The following is a 21,526-nucleotide window of genomic DNA, read 5'->3' as shown; positions in this document are numbered from 1 at the left end:
ACGTGTTTCCCAAACCTGCCGTGCATCTCCAACAACTTTAAAACCAGCTAGCTAGCTAAACAGCTAGCATAACATTAACACTCACTTACACTGACTAGCATAACATTAGCTAAACAGCTATCATGATGTTCCAGATAATAAATAAATTAAAAAATACTTCATGCCGACTTTACCGAAACCACCTTCTTGTTTTTCGATAGTGACCAAAGTTTAGTTAACTGTGCATTATTCATGTAATTAACATGGCAGAGATAAAAACGACCAAAATCAGGATGGAGTTTGGTGCACAAAACAAAACACAACATCCATCAAGGATTTAACTGGCTGTAATTAAAGGATTATGTTCCAGCCGAATTTATCTCATCACTGAACAGTCAAATGAGACCTTCAGTTTCTGTTTAGTTATTTCAGAAACATTTGAGGTAGAAACAAATCTCAAGGACAGGGAGGCTGGCTCCATTTTAACCCGCACACACTGGGCTGAGACAACATTAATGTAGTTATTATCTGGAGCTGCTGATATGTGAAGGAACATCACATGGGCTTATTAACTAAGACAAATAAGCATTAACTATCTGTACACCTCCCACACAGACATGAATACACCTGTACTGAGCAGATAACTGGACACACAAAGCAGAATCGTACAGAACAGTTTACTCACCGTGTTCGTTTCCTCAGAGAAGAGACCAGAATGACAATCAGTCAGGTAAATATATACACATCTAACTTTTTGGAGGGAAATGCGCTAATTTCGCGCGGGAAACGAGCAAGACCGCCCCTTTCGGCACGCACGACACGGATTCGTCAGAAAACCTCTGGGCTGGACTTATTTTACGTCATTTGGGTGCATTCAGGTAATTTGGACACCTCAGCTCAAGTGTTATTGATTTCTGTTTTGTACTTTTACCATAAAATGAATTAAATTAAATGTGAATGATGACTTCATGGGGATGATGTCACAGAAAGGGACATATTATGTATGTACTAGTGGCCCAGTATGTAAGAATCTATTTCTTACCTTTTGTTAGACATTGTTTATTTTGTACATGTATTAATGTGTATTGATTAGGCTGTTGTGACACGCAGATATCCCTGTTTGCAGGACCAATAAAGGAATTCTGATTCTGATTCTGAAACTGTATTGATCACACTCATGGGAATTGCATGGGGAGGTCACTGAAGTGATATTCTGATCAGTCATAAATAAGAAAATGTTTCTAATATCTTATCATGTTATGTTTGTTGTGGAGCTGTTGAAAAAAGAGAAAATTCTGGGAACAACGGGACAGGTGGCACCTCTAGAGAGCGACCCAGCTCTGTTGGCAGAGGAGCATGGACTGTGATTACTCTGAGCAGCATTTATGGGAATAAATTACAATACTACATTGCCCCCCCCGGCCATGCGTAGAACCGGGCCCGATCTCCACTGCGCGTCCCTCACGCATATCACAGGAGGAAGGAAAGCAGCTGTTTTCATCTGTTTTCCTTCATATTGCTGCCCTCTGCCTCTCACGCTCCTTATATGGGAAAGGAATTAGTTGCGCGAACAAGGGCGGAAACGCGGCGCGGTGGCTGCTGGGTAATTTCGCCGACATACAGGAAGAAAAAGGCGAAGCTCAGTCTGCCCGGAGAGTCTGCTCACTGCACAGCCCCACGGCGGATTTGACGGCGATATAAAACACCAAATCACTGCTTGACCAGTTTAGCAGGTAAGCTCCGTGTTGTTGTCGCGTGTTAACGGTTTGTAGCGCAGCCAACGGCTGAACTGAGGCGGGACGGTCGCGCACGCGAGCGAAGCAACGGTCTGTCGCGCGAATCATTCAAGAAACGATTTAATGGAACTCGGTGTGATGCTAACACACACACACACACACACACACACACACACCCGGCTAACCGAGGCTGCTACACCGTTAGCCACACAATCTGACGCCCAACCGCTAACTCGCAGGTATCTTTAAATGTTTCCAAGCTCCATTTCATCTCGGACTTCTTCTTTCTAGCATTAGGTCACTGAAATGTCTTTTTATTTCCTCCCCTGCGGACTACAGAAACATTAGCTAACAGAGGGAGGGGTGTGTGTAAGAGAGAGAGAGAGACAGAAAATCCAGGAAATGCCGAAACAGACAGCACACACTTAAACAGCAGGGAGGGGATGTGACAGGCTCAATCTGATCAACCAGCTAACTCGCTTTTTAACTCTTACTTTGCGTTTTCTTTGCTGATTTGTCAAACGAACATTTGATCAAGGGGTGGACGTGATTGAGCTGGCTCGCATTGTCGCCGATGGTGTTTTGACACATTTTGTACACCCTGCATAACTGTTCTCTCATCGATGAAGCAACCGAAGTTAATTGCAATTTAAAGAAACAACTTGTGTTAAAGCTGTCGAAATGCATCCACTGTCTTTATATTTCGTGAAAGATTGACCTGTGTATACATGTTTGTGAGGCTGCGGGTGACCAAACATACCGGGGGCACAGATTTCCACACTACACCCACCGGCTCTCCTCCTAACTGGCTAGCTTTAGCCTCGCTAGCAACCCTGTCCGTCTTGATTGACACCCCGGTGATCGCATTAACATCATGCGGCTTGAACTTGATTCGTCCGAGCCTTGAGCCCACCAAAGTAGGACTGCTGGGGAAAGGTTAGAGCTCACCGTCATTGCGTTGGCCTACTTGTGCCTCTGCGACAAAGAGCAGCTGATGTTTTTGTTTTATCCTATGCAAATACATAGAGGAGCTCCCTTCTTTATGTCTGAATGTCTGGCCCCTCAGGCTAAGTCAGACCCTCACACAGGCCTAACCTACTTCACTGCCCCTGCATGCTGATGGTGCTCTATGCAGAACATTTCCAACCCATGTCCACAAAAGTAGGTCTATGAATACTGTATGCAGGGTTGTACATATTGGAGGAAGACCAGCAAGAGCTTTGATATAGAGGAGGCATCCTTCTATAGATCTTTATATAAAAAGGATCATATCTTTGGTGTAACTCCTTTTTGGTACATTTTCAAAAGGCATAAAGCAGCTCATGCAAGCCTGCAGAACAAAGTATACTGGGCCTCATTTCATTATAGTAATAAGAGGAGACTTCATTGATCCATCACCAGGGAAATTCACTTGATACTGCAGCCCAAGAGAGGGAAAAACAGTGATTCAGTGAAAGGTAAAAATGAAAACAAGATAAAATAATTTTCTTTCAATCAGTTTTGAGCAGCAAGGACAGTTGCACATGATAATTGAAATAGCAGTATACTAAAACCAATGTGCATCAGTATTACTTGTTGAAAGATAATGCTGCAGAAAAACATGCCTGAGGTCATTTGTAATGATTAAATGGTATTGTTTCACTACAATGATTTCATTTTAGATCATAAAATGTATACTAAAACTGTAAAATAATCTGCTTCAATCACATAGTTTTGATAATCCCATTTGAGGGAACACCCAGAAATGTGTATAATCGGTGGAAATCAATGTTGAAATCAATGTTGAAATGTTTCACTCTCAAGCACAGCTATTTGCTGTATCAGTCAAGCTCAAATTCATGGTCTGACATCTAGTTTAAAGAATAAGGCAGGTTATGTTCTCCAGCTTTTGTTATGGAAAACAAACCCTATCAAATACACAAAAAAACTCTAAGTTCTGACTGCTCAACCCCAAATAAACTATATACAAACAAATATATCAGTTTTATTTCAATTCTGTGTTGGCGTTGGTCACTTTAGGGATTTTGTTGACAAGAAGGAAAAATGTAACGTGGAGAGCTTCCTCCACTCCTGAAGCTGTGGTTCAGCCCCAGTTTTGCACGTCTTGCCTTTTATAGTGCTTGAATCTAAGGAAAATGTTATGAAAGGCGCGACTCCCTGGCTTCAGTCAGTGCTATATCTGCCTGCCTGTCTCTGGAAAGTTGCTTCTACTTTCTTGACAGTGGTGTTTCCTTTAGGGTCAGCACTTTGCTTGAACATACAGTTTGTGGTCACTTTACTGTAGAGTGCTTGAGGAAATAAAATGATGTGGCAGGAAATCCAATAAGCTCAAATGTGTTCCACTGAAGGATTTACAATTTGTATAGGAACTGGAAGAAGTTTGTTAGTGTTGTTTTATAAACAGTTCATCATCTGCAGTGAGTTCTTTTTTTAAAAGCAACTCACACATTTAGTTGCTTGTTTCGTACTTATTCCTTACATACACCTTCAGGGGCCACTCCCTTCCTGTATTGCTGTTGACTCATCTCGTTGTTCAGACCAGGAAGTGCAGTTGAACTCTGGTTTCTGCAGGTAAACCATAAATGCCTCTCAACATGTCAGAGGCATTTAGATGAGGGATCGTAGGGTCATGTGTCCTGCTATGAGCTAATTTTCTCTCCACACGCTCTGCAGCAATGAGTGCAACTCTGTCTGAGCGAGTGAGGCAGAAAAAGGGAAGTTGAGGCATTACGAAATGGGGTTGCAACTAACGAGTCATGTCACCTTCAAATAATATGTTCGTTACTTTCATGAGTAATCGTTTAAGCTATAATATGTCACAAAATAAAAGTCAAGAATCAGTCTCCCAGAGCTGAAAACTGATGTCATAAGATTTTGAGTTTCTTTTGTCCAACAGTCCAAAACACAAAGACTCTTTTACTATCATAGATCAAAGAAAAGCCGCAATCTTCACATTTAGATAATAACTGGGCTATTAATCTTATTTTCATTGACTTTTATTAGGCCAGCTCAACTTTGAAATTTAACTAGAATACTTTGTTGGCCATCATGAGTCTTCAAAAATCTTTTTGTCTTTTTGTTTTTCAATGTGACAAGCTGTCATCACCTCACTTGCTGAACTGGGAGAAATACAATGCTGCTGATACACCACCCTATTAGTATAACTTCATTTAACAGCCATGCCACACTTCTGACCAAAGAAGTATTTAGTTTAATAGCCAGCCCTAATGAATAAGGTGAGGTAGGAAGTTAGCCTGAATTGGACCGTCTAAAATTGGCAGTTTATTTAATTAGATCAGGAACAATCAGATCAAAGAGCAAGAAAACAAGATTATGAGTTTGACTTGTCATTTTGGTGTTGTGTGTTACCCAGCCCTCCTCTTATGTTACCTAATTGAATCGCAACCCATTTACACTGCTAAAAGTCTGTCACCTCCCTTATTCTAACTGGGAAAGTGCAGGCAAACCTTCCTCTGCCTTTTCTCTGTCACAGCCAAAAAAGTTAATTGACCTCTCAGTCATTAGATATCTACAGATTTAGTTCAGTCCCTGTGTAGTGAAAGTGAGACAGCAGCTTTACCTTGCGTGGACTCATTAGTGAGAGTGGCCTGTGTGCCTCCATTCACCGTCAGCCAGGTGTAAGTACCTGAGTGGAAACACTCTCAGTCCGGCCGGCGAAGGCAGCGTCAGGTTACCGCCGTCTTATGTAATGTTAGCCTCTCATAAGGTGTGTTTGTAAGCCTATGCTAGACTTGGATAGAAGTTAGTTAATCTTGTACTTAAGGGGGTAAAGTAGGAGAATCAGTTTGCATGTTGGCACACAGACCATACAGACTATATTTGGACTATAGCTGCGCCATTTTTGTTGTGAAACGTCAGAGAATCTGCAAACGACATAGTTGGGATAACAGGGCATGTCTGCACAGTCTGCAGCAACATAATGATCCACATACCTTTACTCAGCAAGTCCTGACCTGCTTTGAGTCTTTCCTCCTCTTTTTTGTTACTCAATCACTCTAAGAGAGCCCTTTATGTGCATTCCATCTTTAAACAGTGAAAATGTACATTTCTGGGATTAGATATACAAATTCTGGAGGCCATGGTCTGTGCAGGCTGTGTAGGATAATGACTGCAGTGAATTTGCAAGTGAATTTTCTTGGCACACTCTGCAGACTGCTGATGCATTAGCCCCTCTTGCAAAGTGGGTGTTGCAAGATGTATCAGAGGGGTTACAAGATGAATAACAAGCTAGAAAAGAAGAGAAAAAATGATTGAATGAATAACCAGGTCAGAACTGACTGACAGATGAAAGTGCTGTCGAGAAGTCAGAAGAAATACATTTTCGATGAGCCAAAACAAAAAGACATTCAAGACCTTTTTACTGAAATCAAACATGATAAACACTAGGGACTGAGTCATTGGTTTAATAAAGATTTATTATTGATTCTTAAGTCGAGGATACAGTTTTTGCAGATATCACATTTTTTGCATTAATTCAAGGACCACATTCAACACAGTAATTTACCTTTCACTCCTTTTTCTTTGGCCACAAAGAAACGACACAAATAATTGTAAAGGTAACCATATGAGTGCAGTAATACACATAAAACATGACTTAACAAGAACAACTTTTAACAAAGGTCTGAAATTAAATAGTGGAATGGTTTGCTGCAGCCCTAGATTACAAGATGAGCCATGAATATCTCGTGAACCTTTGTGATATGACATGAAGCTCTAAATTGGTGGATGTCTCGCAGTGTAAAATGACCCAGAATTGCACATTCACAGGTGAGAAAATCATCTGAATTAACATCTGATTGCAGGCAGTTATACACTTTTTTTTTATCAAACCTCATAGGACTAAATCAACCAAGGGGAAAAACATGCCCAGTATCCAGAGCACTGCTGTTCGTTATCCTGCCAAAGAAGCTACTTTTTAATTGCAGTAATTGCCGTCACCTCGGGTCTCAGGAGAAATTCAGTCCCCAATTAGAAGACTACCAGAACAGGAAGTACAAACTGAACTATAGTTGCCTTAACTCCTTAATGACCATCGATAGTTTAGTTGGCACAAACTGTTGTGCAGCCAAATATTATTATCATTATAGCTTATTTTATCATTAAGTTAATTATGTCTGTATTGTGTTAATCATCTTTATCTAATCTTCATTCAAGTTGACACAAGTACTCCACAGATGCTTCTATGTTGTCACTGGCTCCTTTTGCGCTCACGCTCAACTCTTCCATTGTTTGCAGCTTTTCTTAACGACCCTCTCCGTTTCTCACAGGTATGGCTGAGTTGGCGAGTTTAGTGCAGCGGCTGGAGGTGGCAGTGAGTCGCCTGGAGTCAGTGTCAGGCCAGGGAGGCAGCGCTGGAGGTTCATCTGGTGGAGGTAAAGATCATAATTATGGACAGATGTCTGGTGATCATGTCTCTTACTTTTAGGCAGATAAATCTTTTTAAGTATTTGCATGTCAATGAAAAAGCTCAGCTTAGAGGGAGCTTTGGGGCTTTGCTGTGACATACAATAAAGACAACGAATCCTTCAGTCCCTGATAAAGTGGAATGAGTTTACATACAGCTGTTGGAGAGAAAGAATTCTGTTCAGATGTAGGGCTGGGTTTAAAAATAATAATAATAAAAAAAAATCCCAATTCAAATTGATCTACAGTTGAATAATATCCAGAGATTTTATATTTTAATATGGGCTATGCTTTTTCTTGTGGATAGGTGTTGGAGTCTGAAAATGAATGTAGGGGTTAACTACAAACAACACAACTCACTACATCATAACAATGTTATGTGTTAAACTCGTATGTTGAAGTAAACGTGTAACACTGTGATCCGACCCTCTCACTGAAGTAACACAGTACAGTAACACTTGATGGTGGGTGGAGTGGCTGAGTCAGCCACCATTCACCCTGTTACAAGACAAGTACCCTCAACATGACTTGAAGCTGTTATTTTAAGGTAAAAAAGTTGAACGATTGCTTTAAATGCCTTGTTTTCCTTCTCTGTAGCTGTATCGGCGTACGTCGAGGCCTATGACGCGATCCTCAACAGTGCCATGGCCGAGTACCTTTCCCTCAGCAAGAAGATCGGGGGCGATGTCCAGAAACATGTAAGTCACAGCTTTGACGCTAATTTGCATAAAAATGACAATTAGATACAATCAGTCTCTGCATTTGACATAAATAAATACTAAAATATGGAACATACATCTGCTTTTGATTTTAAAGAAGTACCATTTATTTTCCATCTCTTATGATGTTGTTGTTTTTTTTGTTTTGTTTTTTTTAACCTCTTCTGGTGGTTATCTCTGAAGGCATATTAATGCATCTATATTAGCAAGTGTCGTACACATGTTTGTCCTGTGAGTACTGTAATTGTTAGGAGAAAGAAGGGAGAAATATGTAAAAACCTCATCATGATCGTTCCTTCCTCACATATTTCTGTTTCATTTCCAGGCTGATATGATGGAGCGGGCGTTCAGGGCTCAGAGACAATTCCTTGCAGTTGCCTCCACCAGCCAGAAGCCCAGCGATGTGAGTTCACAGCTCGTTAATGCTCTAATCTCTAATCATATTCTCCACAATAATGACAGAAGAGTAAAAAAAGGAAAAATATACCATTACAAATATCTTTATGGAGTTTGTAAAATGTTCTTGTTGGTGTAAAAAGTCTCCTCAATATATAAAAACAAAAACCTGAAGTTGCTAAAATCCACCATCTGAGTGAAACTTTGTGGCCTCTCTCCTCGGCAGGATGTGTTGACCAGGCTCCTGCAGCCGACCAGCGAACTGATCGCTGAAGTGCAGCAGTTCCGCGAGAAGAACCGCAGCTCGCAGCTCTTCAACCACCTCTCCACTGTGAGCGAGAGCGTGCCGGCCCTCGGATGGGTTGCCATTGTAAGTTGGGAAGAATTTTGTAACTGTGGTTTGTGTGTTCCAGAGATAACTCTGTGTGTGTGTGTGTGTGTGCGCTTTGAGCGTGTGGGCAGACAAATGAGTTTTATAAAAGCCGGAAACAAGCCTCTCTTTGAAATCTGTCATCGCTGTCTGGTGAACAACAGTTTCTTGGCTGGCACCGGCAACAGAGCTCCACTGTTAGTTTGGATGATTAACTCTTTGTTTGATGTTGTTTTTGATCTTCATGAATAATACATCGGCTTTTCAAACACCCATAATAGACACATTCATTCGTTAACAGCCTACTCTAATATCTTTGGAGATCTCATTATAAACCTGTGATCTGAATTTATCACATTGAGCATTCATTTGCTGTTGTAAAAAAAATACATATAATCACCTTGTTGCTGAAAGTTTGATGAGAAGGTTGACTGCAGTCATGTTTGTAGGCTAAATATGAAGCTAGAGAACGCTCATCTAACCCTCTGTAATACAGCAGATATGTTGTAAATTCCCCAAAATGTGAAACTGCTGACTGTAATCTCAGTTGAGACATTTATTCATTGGTGTTTTTTTTTGTCTTTGTGTCCCAGGCTCCAAAGCCCGGCCCCTACGTTAAAGAGATGCAGGACGCCTCCATGTTCTACAGCAACCGTGTGCTCAAGGATTACAAGGAAAAGTAAGTTAAGCTTCATTATATTGTGTTTCCTCCTTTGTCTGCAGCAGAGAAGTTAATTTTAGCCGTTGCACAACAATCTAGTGGACATCCTTTTTGCAATTTGTTCTCTTTTAACTGCGTCATTTGTTTTTTAAATGTCGTAACGTTGGATGACTTAAAGAGTCGAGATAAACTTTCATATGCAGCCAAACCATCTGTCTTCCATCTTTCCTTCCTCTAGGCTTCTTTTTTTATTTTTTCTAAGTTCAGTTTTACTGAGTCAGCACTGCCACATGACACGCAGACGCATGCTGGCACTTCCTGTATTTAAACCTTTACCCAAAGCTCTGATGTGTTTTGCTGTCATGTTGGAAGGTAGAAGTTATTTAGACTAGAATCAGCCTGTTTATACTGATCAGCTGCACCGAAACAATGAACAAGCCTTTGCTCATTTTGTTAGTAAACTCTCTGCAGACTTGTATGCAAAACAGTAATGCTGTGTACAATCACAAGGATCAAAACGTTACTGGTGTATGAGATCTGGGCTCAGTGGTTAACGTGGGTTAGAGAATGTGATATGCTCTATTTTAAGTAGTAAATGTGTGTTCTGTTTGTGTGTGGACTGTCTCGTGAATTGTGTTTTCCTGTGGGATGTAGAGAGCCGTTAAGGAACAATAAACTGCTCGAGGAGGGAAATAAAACATAAGATGTCAAGGTTTGCATGTGAAAAGATGATCAACAGACAATCCTGTTATCTCTTCCTTACAGGGACAAGACACACGTGGACTGGGTGAAGGCCTATGTCGCCATCTGGACTGACATGCAGAAATACATCAAAGATCACCACACCACTGGACTGGCCTGGAGCAAGACTGTGAGTCCTCTAAAAATCACCTAAAATAGCTTAGCTGCGAGTAAAAATGTACTTCACGGAATGTTTTGGGCGGGACGAGCCGATCAAAGACAAGGGTTTAGCCTACTTCCTAAATGGGGATGAAATTATACAAAATTGACAGAAATGGAACTGTAAAGAAAAGCAAACTGAAGCTAGCAGACAAGAGGCATCAGAGATTTCCTTTAAGGAATTTATTACTATGTTGACAAATATGCAGAATCTGGAAGATCCCATGAAAAAGAGGTATTTATACTCACTCGAGTTTGTTTTTCATGTTTTGAAAAAGAGTTGAAGCACTTCAGCAGAGATGGAAACACCTTTACCAAATAATCTGACTTGGCAAACATTTAACTCCTATGACTGATCAGCTGTTCACACTCCGAGAGAAGAAGAAGCATTCCCAGATTATTTGCCACTCTTCTCATGGATGGTACCGTTCATCACAGCTGTGCTTAATGTTAGCCTATACTGCCATCTTCTGATGAAACTACACTTTGCACAGCCGAGCATATGTGCTATAAACTGGTTGAAAGAAATGAAGAAAATGATCTAATTTCATTTTTATGATATTTTAAAAGGTTGTGTCAAATTCGCACCACAGTTGGGATGAAAAACACGACTTTTGAAGATTCATGGAAAGTGTTAAAGAAAAGAGAAAGCGGTGCAACATCCTATCAAAAGTATTTAATTAAATACAAATATATCCTGGATCATACATATTGCTCCAGCTCTCAGTTGACAAATAACATTTTTATGATCATACAAAAACTTGTGTCAGAAGTTCCTGTACTGCAGGCATCCAGAATACCAAGTCAGTCTCTCACAAATACCCATAATTTCCATTTAAGCAGTTCAATAAAACGATCATTGTTAACTGTTAACGTCCTCCAAGCACAAATGTCGAAGCATGTCAGCTGACTCGTGTTGTGTCATTCAAATACAACATTTCTAAATTTTTCTGTCCACCTCAGGGTCCCGTAGCTTCAGGCTCGGCTGCTCCCCCCAAGGCTCCTGCCGGTGGAGCGCCTCCCCCACCTCCCCCTGGACCTCCTCCTCCCCCCATGGACCTCGGTGGATCCTCTGGCGGCGGCGATTCTGGTTCCGACAATCGTAACGCTTTGTTCGCCGCCATCAACCAGGGGTCCGCCATCACCAAGGGTAGGTAGTCTGAGTGAACTCAGCCATGAAAGCATTAGTCACAAAATGTACTCCCAGAGGTAAAAATGATCCCCGTCTGATGAATACTGTTTATGTATCAGATTATTAGATTATTCTCACTGATGCATTAACATTTTAAGTAGCATTTAAGCGCTGTAGCTTGTCGTGGTGGAACTAATATGAACTATTTCATATTTTGTTAGATAGAGAACTTAAAGTTAAATACTGTGAAAGGTCAAATATTTCCCTCTGAATTTTAGTGACATCTGCTCTCCATCTTACGTTGTCTCTCTTCCTGTCTTCCTTGCCCTCTCCAGGCCTGAAGCATGTGAACGACAGCGAGAAGACTCACAAGAATCCTAACCTGAGGAATCAAGGTCCTCAAGTGCGTGCCGGACCGAAACCTTTCGCTTCCCCTGCTGCCCGACCCGCCGCCGCTGCCACCCCGACCCGCACGCTGCCCCCTGTGTTGGAGCTCGATGGGAAGAAGTGGAAAGTGGTGAGTTGTTGGTTCACTTACTTAAAAGTTACTTGTTCCATGAAAAAGCAAAAGCATTGTAAAGGATACGGGTTCAGATTAATTAGGGTGGTATTTGTTTTTTTTTGTTTTTTTGAGGTGTTTTAGCTGTAAGACCACCACGAGTCACTGAAGCAGAAAAACAACCTGTTATGCTGTAGTGGCTCCACTGTTCCATCCTGATTTTCTAATTAACTCTTTGGCTCTATTTTCTTAACATTTCTTTTCTTCGTCTTGCCTTCTGCAGGAGAACCAAGAGGGAGCGCAGGGCCTGGTCATCAACGACACTGAGCTGAAACAAGTGGTCTATGCGTACAAGTGTAACAAGAGCACCCTGCAGGTCAAGGGCAAAATCAACTCCATCACTGTAGGTAAGAACAAAACCGTGTGTGTGGGAAATTGACAGGAAGGAAAAGTCACTCATCAGCCAGGAGGTTAAAGAGAGGGAGGCACCAGGGCGAGATGTGAGGCGAGAGGGACGGGTGTTTGTGCTCTGAAGTTGGTTGTTGTGTTTTGGCTCGCAGTTGCACATGTATTTGAATGCCCCTGTCCTTGTACAGTGTTGCCTTTGTCAACCCTTTATTTTGAAAGTACCAATAAAATACCCAAAAAGTTAGACGGTAGTGGGACAGTTCTGACAGACGCCGGTCGTCTAAATATGTGTTTTGTTTCTCTCCATCAGACAACTGTAAGAAAATGGGCCTGGTGTTTGACGATGTCGTGGGCATCGTAGAGATCATCAACTGCAAGGATGTCAAGGTCCAGGTGTGTACAACATGCAGTGTTATCAATTGAACCATGAAGTAAATATGCATACAAAAGAAAGGAGGAAAAAAAACGCATGGAAAGGTCTGGATTGTCTTGTCGCCTTAAAACCAGCCAGTCCAGCTAATTCTTGTTGGCATTTAAATATCGTCCATTTCTCCCGACATTGTTCCGTTTAACGTAACACCTGGAACAGCTGAAGTGAACAGGATGAAATGGTAAAAAGACAGCAGATGTCTAAAAATACAAACAGGAGATGAGAGCAGTTAAACTTCTGGCCACAGTTATTCAGTCACTAAAGTACAAAAGTATCGAGAGTTTACCACCAGTCTCTTTTTTTTTTTTTATTTAAAAAAAAAAAAAAAAAAAAGACTTTCTCTCTGGCCTCCAAACGCAAGTCTCGCAACACAGGCTTGTTTTTGAGGAGGAGAAGTGGGGTTGTCCCACAAATGCTTGGAGGTGTGGCTCGGCTCAACTCTGTGTGGAAAAATTGGTATTTAAAAAAACAAATCAGCGCGGCATGGTTTGACCCATCGTGGCCAAAATTGGCGGTGGAAAAGCCCAACGTGACCGACACAAGGAACTCCCTGTGAATCAGCAGGCTGCAATGAGCTGCTGATATTTGGAGCTCACCCACCAGCTGTGTTGAATTTCATGATCTAACCCAGTGGTTTCTGCCATCCCGTCACTCTTCAGCTGTTCTTGGCTGAATATCAATGCATTTTTCATGAGCACCCTGATTTATATTCATGTAGTTACACAATAAAGGCTGCTCAGTTTGTGGCTGCAGAGCAGCTCCACTGTTGCATTAAATTAAGTCCCTGCACAAGGAAATCTTGGGCTGAGTGCAGAAACGTGTTTCATCAGATACAACAGAAATGAATCCAACAGCCACCATGTTCCTCACTGTTCATTTAGTTGCCTTTTTGTGTGTGCAGGTCATGGGCAAGGTGCCCACTATCTCCATCAACAAGACGGACGGTTGCCACGTCTACCTGAGCAAAGACTCTCTGAGCTGTGAGATCGTCAGCGCCAAGAGCTCAGAGATGAACATCCTGGTACCTGGCAACGACGGAGACTTTGTGAGTATTCTTTCAGGGAGGTCCTTTAAAAAAAAAAAAAAAAAAGTGTTAGAGGAGAAGTCTGGTGATATTCTGTATTTATCTTATTGCCAACAAAAACAACAATTGTCTGTACTTTATTTTGAGTCCCACATACCACTATTTTTGTAGTCTTGGGATCGTCTATCAGCGGTGTATTTACCTCATCACACACTTGGTATTCTCATGTAGACAGGTGGACAGCTCCTCAGTTCTTCAACTACTTAAAGTACTTCAACTGGACTTCTCTCTCTTACTCCCTCTCTCAGACGGAGTGCCCCGTCCCCGAGCAGTTCAAGACCGTCTGGGACGGCAAGAAGCTCGTCACCACAGCAACAGAGATCGCCGGGTAGACCCGAGCAGCGTGGAAAAAATGGCCACCCCTCCTCGACACCATCCCCACCCTTTTTTTGCAAATGCCTTCCTGACTGATCCACCAACCCCACCAGCTAACTCTCACACTGTAGACTGAGATTTGGACCTCATGCATTTTATCTCTCCCTCCCTTCCTCCTTCCGTATCAGCCAATCACAGCTTAAGCTGTCCCTTCAATAAGCCAATGAGAGGACTGTTCGCTTTTATCTGGAGCAAATCCTCCAGCCAATCAGCAGGGAGCAGCTTGTCATTCAAATTGGTTTTCCCTCTGAGCCTGTGAGCACTTTTCAAAAACATTAGGAGTTTTGCCAATAGCTGGGATGCTCTATATATTTTTAAAATCTATCTGGATAATGCTGAGCTAAATTTATTACGTAGAATAGCCAACACGGGAACAGGGATATTGATTCCTCTGCAACAAAAAAAGCGCAGCAGCCAATCAGGACGCTTCAGGCTGCTCTTCTCTTCTTTCTCCTCTTCCTGGTCAGGAGGGGCTGGTGTGATTCCTGAGAGGTTTCTTGTCAAACAGCCCGTTTTTTTTTCAGAGGATAAAATCATCCATATCATCTCTGCTGATGTTGACTATAATAATATTAATATTCATAGTGGATGATAATATGAAAAGCACTCAAAGCACATAAGAGTAAAAAAAACAAGTTGTGTCACATCATGAAACTCTCCATTTAGGTGATGTTGGAACAATTAAAATGATCATTCCATGTGCTTTCCATTAATTCTACACATAGGACATTCCCAAGTATTAAAAACATTCCATACAAGGAGGCATGTAAGGAAAAGTTGGCGATTAAAGAGCCGAGAGATGTTCGTACAGACTGAAAGACAGAATCTTTGTTAGATGCTTCACCTCCACCTCTAGATTGGAAACATCTGTAAACATCTGTATAGATATGGATAATTAAAAACATTAGCCTGACCACCATCGTCTCTCCACGATGAAGCTCTTCGCTGAATTTCTCTTTTTCATTGTCTTTCTTTTACCTCTTTCACTTTTTTTTGGGTCCAAAAATCAGAATTCTGCTCATTAGTACTGGAGATGTCATTAAAAAAAATGTTGCAATAAAAACATCTTTTTTTGGTTTGTCTTTATTATGTACAGATGCTGTTAAATGAGGTACGCTGGCCTGTTGGAACAGAAAAAAAGTTAAAAAATAAAGTCTCAACATCTCTGAGAATAATTTTGACCTCATCAGAAGAACTCACGTTGGAGATAACACATTCTAGTGTTAGTAAAACAGAAGACCCGCTTACAAATTAGCTGCTAAAATTAACAAAGCATCACAAAAACAATATCGATATGCGACGACTGATCAGTGCAAAAGGAATGAATTATGTGGCTCCGGTTGTTACACTCATTTGCTCTTAATTTTCATCTTCTTGCTCCAGAAACTTCACTTGTTGTCTGATGTTATATTCACTTTAAGATGACGTAGTGGTAGGGTTTCAGCGTAAATAAGGCAGCAGGTTTGTGTTGAACCACTCTCTGGTGAACTGGAGGTGGTCTCCCTCCGAAGCCAGAAAAACCAGCTTCCCAGCCTTGTCCATCGCAGCCAGGCCCAGACGGTCCTGCAGGTGGACACAAATCACACCTCAGAAAGCAATTGCTGCAGAAAAAACATTTATACTCTCTGGTGAATTCAGTCATTATCTTCTCAGGTGAAGTTTTGTTGCCCAAAAAACATCTCTGGAGCTTGACAGCAGAACAGTGTTGCAGCATTCTCCTTAACAACTGAAGTAGCTGAAGACTTAAAACATTAAAAATACCCACATACAGATGGCTTCACACAGCTCTGGTTGTGTAATCCAAGTCACCACAAGCACTAAGATCCAAAAAAGGATTTGAAAAGACTTACAGCCTCTGCGCTGTCAAACTCGTGCACCAGCTTCAGACAGGATACACTTTCAGCTTTGCAGCGGCAGTGGAGATTTCCGCTTTAAAAAGTAGTATTATTAAACATCAACGTTCACAGTTTCAAGTCAGTGTGAAATCTTAGGGCTTCTGGATTCTTGGCTTGTGGTGGAAAAGATGTTTGGAGCCATTTACCATTTTAAAATAAGTCCCCATCTACTTCAGCCTTATAGGAGAACACTGTGATACCGTTTTACTGTGAAACTTCAGAAATGTTTTAGGGACAACAAAACTTCAACCTGACTTTCCATATATAAGAAAAGAAAGTTCATATGGAGGAATGAAGTTCACAGTATGAAAGTGAGAAGATAAAGTTATTAATGAACAATTCATTGACTGTAAGAACAATGATGCAAACTTCACACCTGAAAGAAGCACAAACTGGACTGGATGCAATTTGAAAATGTCACATCAAAACATCAAATTGTTTTGATGTTCTTTAGACTAAACTAATTGTCACCAACGTTTTTGTTCAGCAATTCAAATTTTATGTATAAAAGTGAGGTGAATATGGACAGAAAGTCCCTGTTTAATGATTTCTGGCTGAACAAGATTCATGTTTACAAAAACGGTGGGAATTTTTTTTTTTTTTTTTTAAATGTGCCATTTGTAAGAAAAGTAGACTTGAATATTGTTCTCAACTCGTTAACAACTGACAGGATTGTAGGACGAGTCAGGCGCCATCCAAAACATCCCTTTTTGATGAGGTGGGAGTGAGACTGAATCATTTTTACTAACACATAGTTCCTTAAACAACATTACCTCTTTGTAGAGGACGCTGTCCTGCAGGGTCTCGGTCTCTTTGGCCTGCCCAGTTTTCAGGAAGCCGAACCACTGCAGCAGGAATCAAGACAAGACGGTTTGAGATACTGCCATGTTGTTTTCAAATACTGTTCATACACAAATCAGACAGTGATGTGAAGTGTGTAAGTTACCTCTGTATCAACAGGATCCACCACAGTGTCCTGCAGGAACTTGACCATGATGAACTTCTCCAGCAGCTGAAGATTCTTCTTATAAGTCTCATTCACAGCCTTTAAAACACAGAAAATTATAGATATTAAAGAAGTGTCTGAACTTATTATACTGAATTTTGCATTAATCTGCTTTCGGTAAAGAGCTGCAGCGGCTCTCTCACCCTCTCCTGATTGATGTCGGCCAGGAAGCGGCTGTGCTTCTTGTACAGGTCGTCATTTAAAGGGTCGTGCCAGTACTGCGCCTGCACCAGGCTGATAACCACGAAAACACAACATCCAGTCAGAGCTACACATCAGTCAAACAGGACAAACAGACCATTGTTGTGGACAGCTCACGAAATCAAGGCCGGGAAACACACGAGCAACTTACTGTTTCTGCATCAGGTCGGTGTACGCTCCATTGTTCAGAGCTTTACGGATCATGTCGCAGATGTGGGAGCTCTCTCCGGGACACCTGGGCAGCCCGTACACTCCTGAGGAGGGAAGAAACACAAACACAAGGAGAGGGGAAGTATAAATAAAAGTTTGAGACAAGAATCCTTCAAATATCCACATAGAAATTATGACATTTTGAACACCTACAATTCAGTGACACTGAGCAAATTCCATCTGCTGAGGAAGATCATAATCACATTAAACTCAAATCTAACTCTATTATCCAAAAGAGGAAATATATGTGGTCAGCAGTGCAATCACTCAGTGATGACTGACACCAAAACTCAATCTGGAATTATGCTTACAGTAACTCTGTGTGATAGTTAAAGACATTAGAGGGAAGTGATCTGATCTGGTGTTCTGGCTCTCCATGGTGATGTTACCTTGGTGCTGGCCACCGATGGAGATCAGGTTTTTCATTGGTGGAGAGGGACAGCGCTGAGCCACAGCTCGCCTGTGAAGAGAGGAACCAGAAAGTGAGCTTCTTCCATTCTTGTTAGGAGACAAACACATGTTTAAAACAGAGGCTGCGACCTGAGAGTGAAGCTCGGGACTTACTGTTGTAAGAGATGCTGGTCATTTTTTTTCAACATTTCATTCACTCTGTAGTCGAATCAGGCGAGACGGGAAACCACACAAACACAGAATTTGTCCAATTCCTGCCACATTCACATAACAAAACCATTCAGACTGCAGAACAGAGGTTACGTACAGAAATTGTGCCCCCTGGGAGAAGCCCATAGCATTGTATCCTCCCTTCAACTTTGGGTCCTGAGCCAGCTGACTGCACACCGCGGACACCTGCTCATTCACGTCCGAGAAAAACCCATTTTCTGTGTCCTGCAGGAGGAGAGACATGAAAAGTTGGGAGCGTGGCGGACAGATTAAAAAAGAAGAAAACGAGCCGAGTCCACGAGGGGAAGAGCCGAGCGATAACGTCACGGTGTTACGACGGATCAAAGCACAGAGCGACAGAGTCATGCTGCTTCGCCATGAATATTAACTCTGAAATGTCACATAGTGGAGTTGTAAAGGAGCCACTTTTCTGATGTAACACGAGCCACGAGCTCTGCAAATATCACAGAATAGGAATCCTCTACATGTCATGTGGATGTATCAATCTAACCTGATGTATTGCTGCAACTAACAAAAACCCACTATGTTAGCTGAGTTGATATGCTCCTGCATCATTTCTATACTTATTTAGATTCTTATTTTTTTATTTTCTATACTTCTACAATTATTCTTTTTATTTTATCAATTTATCTGTACATCTTCAGTTAGAAACATCATACATTCACATTTTCTGTTTTGAGCTCGATAATATCTTTATTGTTGTTGTGGAAATTATTTATCTTATTATCTGTTTAATGTATCCATATAATCATCTGAATGTTTATTATGCATGTACAAAACAGATATCATTAAAATTAAAACATTTATGTCGGAATTACCGTTTATAGTGTTGATGCGTGATGTGATCCAGGAATAAAAAGTTGTTGGTGTGATTTTTCAAGTCAAGTGATTTAATAATTCATGCATGAAAGGGTTCATTTATCAGCAAAACACTTGAGATTGTTTTTCTGTCGACTAACTAACGAGCCAATCTCTGCAGCTCTACTGTGCCGATTTCTTCACTTCTCTTGTGACTGTTCTGGCTCACATGTGACACTCTGGGTTAAAAATGTCGTATTTCCACATGTATGCTGTGTTTGTTCAGGGGGGAAAGATGATCTGATGTTTCAGCTGAAGGCAGCGAATGAAATATGTACTTTTATAAAATTTTGTCTGTAATTCAGCGTTGTTTGGTAAAATCTTAACTTTGAAATTTGAAGTGGCCACTTTTCATCCACAGAAACATTTTAAAACAATATTCAGTGGATAAAACACAAATATAATGTTGAGCTCTACCACACAACAGATGCACACAACAGAAAAATAATGGAGAGAGCAGATCATGTTTTCACTTATTTCGCGTTTTCAGGTACCTCAATGACATTCTTTCCAATCATCAGTGAGATCACATAAATGCCGGAGATGTCCTCCTCGATCATCTTCTTTATCGCTCCCATGCTGAGAGGGTTACAGCAGCTGTCACCTGGCACACACACACACACATATTTACATAAACATCTGATAAACATATATTTTTATAATCAGGGAGTTTCAATGGAGCCACAGCAACAAGTGGGACCTGAAAGAGGCACCTGAGCGGCATCTAACCACTGCTGATGAGGGAGAAGAGAAAGTGTTTTTGTTTTTCACTTCCCTTGATGGGTATTTTCCAGCCACTGTGGAGTTCAAATGAGCAGCCTTCCAGTTGTAAGTATATAACTGTAAGGTGCAGCCTGAGCACACCTCTGTTACATGACAGGTTGGGTAAGGTTTGTATTTCGACAGTACTGCAGTCAGTTAAAATTTAGAGGAAGTCGTGTTTTTTGTTTTTTTGGTAGATGCTGCATGTATTATCGCGGGAGTTGCTCTCCAGGCTCTCGTGCAGTAAACGTTCCCCTTTCTGTCCTGAAGCTGTCTGAGGACCAGAAATAGAGATCCCAATTAACATTTTATCCATCTAGAAGTCTTTGAAGCAAGATGTTGAGTGTTTTCATAGAGTTTCTCGCCTCCTTACAGCCTAAGGATTGTGACACGAAGGGGACACTTGAACATGTGCATCACAAGTAAATGTACAGTTAAAAAGTCCTAATTAAACTTAAGTGACTTGTTGCCAATGAGTCCATCATTACAAACTCTTAACTCACTCGTCATCTTCAGCAGAGAGCCCAAACTTTTCAGAGTTTAAAAATAGTGCAGCTTTAATAAAGAACAGAAACAAAACTGTAAATAAGACAAATACATTTTTTTTTTCATCCTTTCCATTTAAGAACAGGCAGCACAGCCACTCACCCATCCCGTGCCACAGCACCAGTGGTACGGTCCCATTGTCCGATTTATAAACTGGGCTGCCAGCGACCAGCAGCACTGGACCAGCCAGGAGGAGACACAAGATGGCTGCTGTCATCCTGGAACCTGAAACAAATACACAGGAGGGTGAAGTGCTGCATAATACAAATACAGTCATATGTCCCGGTCTTCACTTCATATCATTTCACACATTTATAAGTCATTTATACAATTTTAAAGGCACTTTACTTGAGTATTTCCATTTTCTGCCTATATAAATATCCTCTCTGGTACACACTGGCAGCACATATTTGACTTTGTAATGACTGTTTTTATTTACAGACTGTAATTTGAAGTTACTTTGAGGACTGCATGATGCATCAGAGTCATAGCAGCACATTTATAATTAGTTTATTTGATCAGGAATCAGATAAATAACACTGATTCCAACATACAGAATAAAGCTGAACATAAGACATTTCATCATTATTTCCCTGTAACATTTCATCTTTTTTTTAAAAAAAAGCATGATTTTAGAGTACTTTGAACAACACCTGTAAAATGTAATAATGTAATAAAAATAGTTAAATCATCAACAGACATCTGTTAGGGTCATGTGAGAAACAGAAACTAAGCTGTGTGCACTTCCTGTTGTCGACACTGTTTTCACTTCATTATAACTACACGGACACTGTCTCAGAAATAACAGCACAACAACAACAAGGTTAAAACAGATGAGAAGCGCAGGCTTTGAACAAACACGAGATAAAGATACTTTCAATGGAGCAATATTAGCCTGAACAAGCTAACTAACTACACAACACGCACAGCATAAATCTGTGACTCAACACGTTTTTAATTGCGCAGGGGCATTATTGCGCTATTGAGCAGGATACAAATCAACAAAACATTCTCAAAACTAATATATTTCCAATAATAAAAGCCTAAATCGTGTTTCAACTTGCCCTAAATTTCCCAAAACATTACTCACTGTGTCTGTGCTCGGTTCTTCCGGCGTCTGTCTCGTTGGACTGCGCGTCATGTGATTATGTTTAGCGCGAACAGCCAATCAGCGCGAAGGGGAGTGGTTAGCAGCCAAGGGGGGGCGGAAGTGTCTAACTTGTGACTAGCCTTTTTCAGTAGTCTCGGTGTTGTTTTCTAGCCCGATTTAACCATCTCTCTGCCGATGTTATG

The 21,526-nt window shown here is 41.1% G+C and overlaps 2 protein-coding genes across 3 annotated transcripts; one reads left to right on the top strand and one right to left on the bottom strand.

The window, feature by feature from the left end:
• Nucleotides 1-1,556: 1,556 nt before the first annotated feature.
• cap1 (CAP, adenylate cyclase-associated protein 1 (yeast)) lies at nt 1,557-15,178 on the top strand. 2 transcript variants are annotated; one of them, XM_037092472.1, is made up of 13 exons: nt 1,557-1,712; nt 7,004-7,108; nt 7,737-7,837; nt 8,184-8,261; nt 8,481-8,624; nt 9,218-9,303; nt 10,051-10,156; nt 11,149-11,335; nt 11,653-11,834; nt 12,100-12,223; nt 12,535-12,617; nt 13,556-13,699; nt 13,987-15,178. In XM_037092472.1, exons 2-13 carry the CDS (start codon nt 7,006-7,008, stop codon nt 14,068-14,070), a joined length of 1,422 nt encoding a protein of 473 aa, XP_036948367.1. In that variant the 5' UTR covers nt 1,557-1,712; nt 7,004-7,005; the 3' UTR covers nt 14,071-15,178. The 2 variants fall into 2 exon arrangements, with proteins under 2 accessions (XP_036948367.1, XP_036948368.1); XM_037092473.1 differs by lacking the exon at nt 1,557-1,712 and adding an exon at nt 1,934-1,954.
• ppt1 (palmitoyl-protein thioesterase 1 (ceroid-lipofuscinosis, neuronal 1, infantile)) lies at nt 15,179-21,344 on the bottom strand. Its single transcript, XM_037092475.1, has 10 exons — nt 21,324-21,344; nt 20,336-20,458; nt 19,420-19,529; nt 18,144-18,271; nt 17,815-17,885; nt 17,367-17,469; nt 17,158-17,248; nt 16,955-17,053; nt 16,782-16,853; nt 15,179-15,676 (listed from the first exon to the last, which is right to left on the bottom strand). The coding sequence occupies exons 2-10, from the start codon at nt 20,448-20,450 to the stop codon at nt 15,554-15,556; spliced, it is 912 nt and encodes a 303-aa protein (XP_036948370.1). The 5' UTR covers nt 20,451-20,458; nt 21,324-21,344; the 3' UTR covers nt 15,179-15,553.
• Nucleotides 21,345-21,526: the final 182 nt, after the last annotated feature.

The sequence above is a fragment of the Acanthopagrus latus genome, chromosome 3 (assembly GCF_904848185.1).
Source record: "Acanthopagrus latus isolate v.2019 chromosome 3, fAcaLat1.1, whole genome shotgun sequence".
NCBI lineage: Eukaryota > Metazoa > Chordata > Actinopteri > Spariformes > Sparidae > Acanthopagrus > Acanthopagrus latus.
Note: the sequence above shows the minus strand (reverse complement) of the source record. Positions and strands in the feature narration are given on the sequence as shown.

Bases quoted from the DNA above. Each gene is read 5' to 3' on its own strand.
- cap1 (XM_037092472.1), top strand. From the start codon at position 7,006: ATGGCTGAGTTGGCGAGTTTAGTGCAGCGGCTGGAGGTGGCAGTGAGT. The intron at 8,262-8,480 runs GTGAGTTCACAG...TCTCCTCGGCAG, and splicing joins CCAGCCAGAAGCCCAGCGAT to GATGTGTTGACCAGGCTCCT. The intron at 12,618-13,555 runs GTGTGTACAACA...TTGTGTGTGCAG, and splicing joins GCAAGGATGTCAAGGTCCAG to GTCATGGGCAAGGTGCCCAC.
- ppt1 (XM_037092475.1), bottom strand. From the start codon at position 20,450: ATGACAGCAGCCATCTTGTGTCTCCTCCTGGCTGGTCCAGTGCTGCTG. The intron at 18,272-19,419 runs GTACCTGAAAAC...CTCCTCCTGCAG, and splicing joins TTGGAAAGAATGTCATTGAG to GACACAGAAAATGGGTTTTT. The intron at 16,854-16,954 runs GTAACTTACACA...TTCCTGCTGCAG, and splicing joins TGGATCCTGTTGATACAGAG to TGGTTCGGCTTCCTGAAAAC.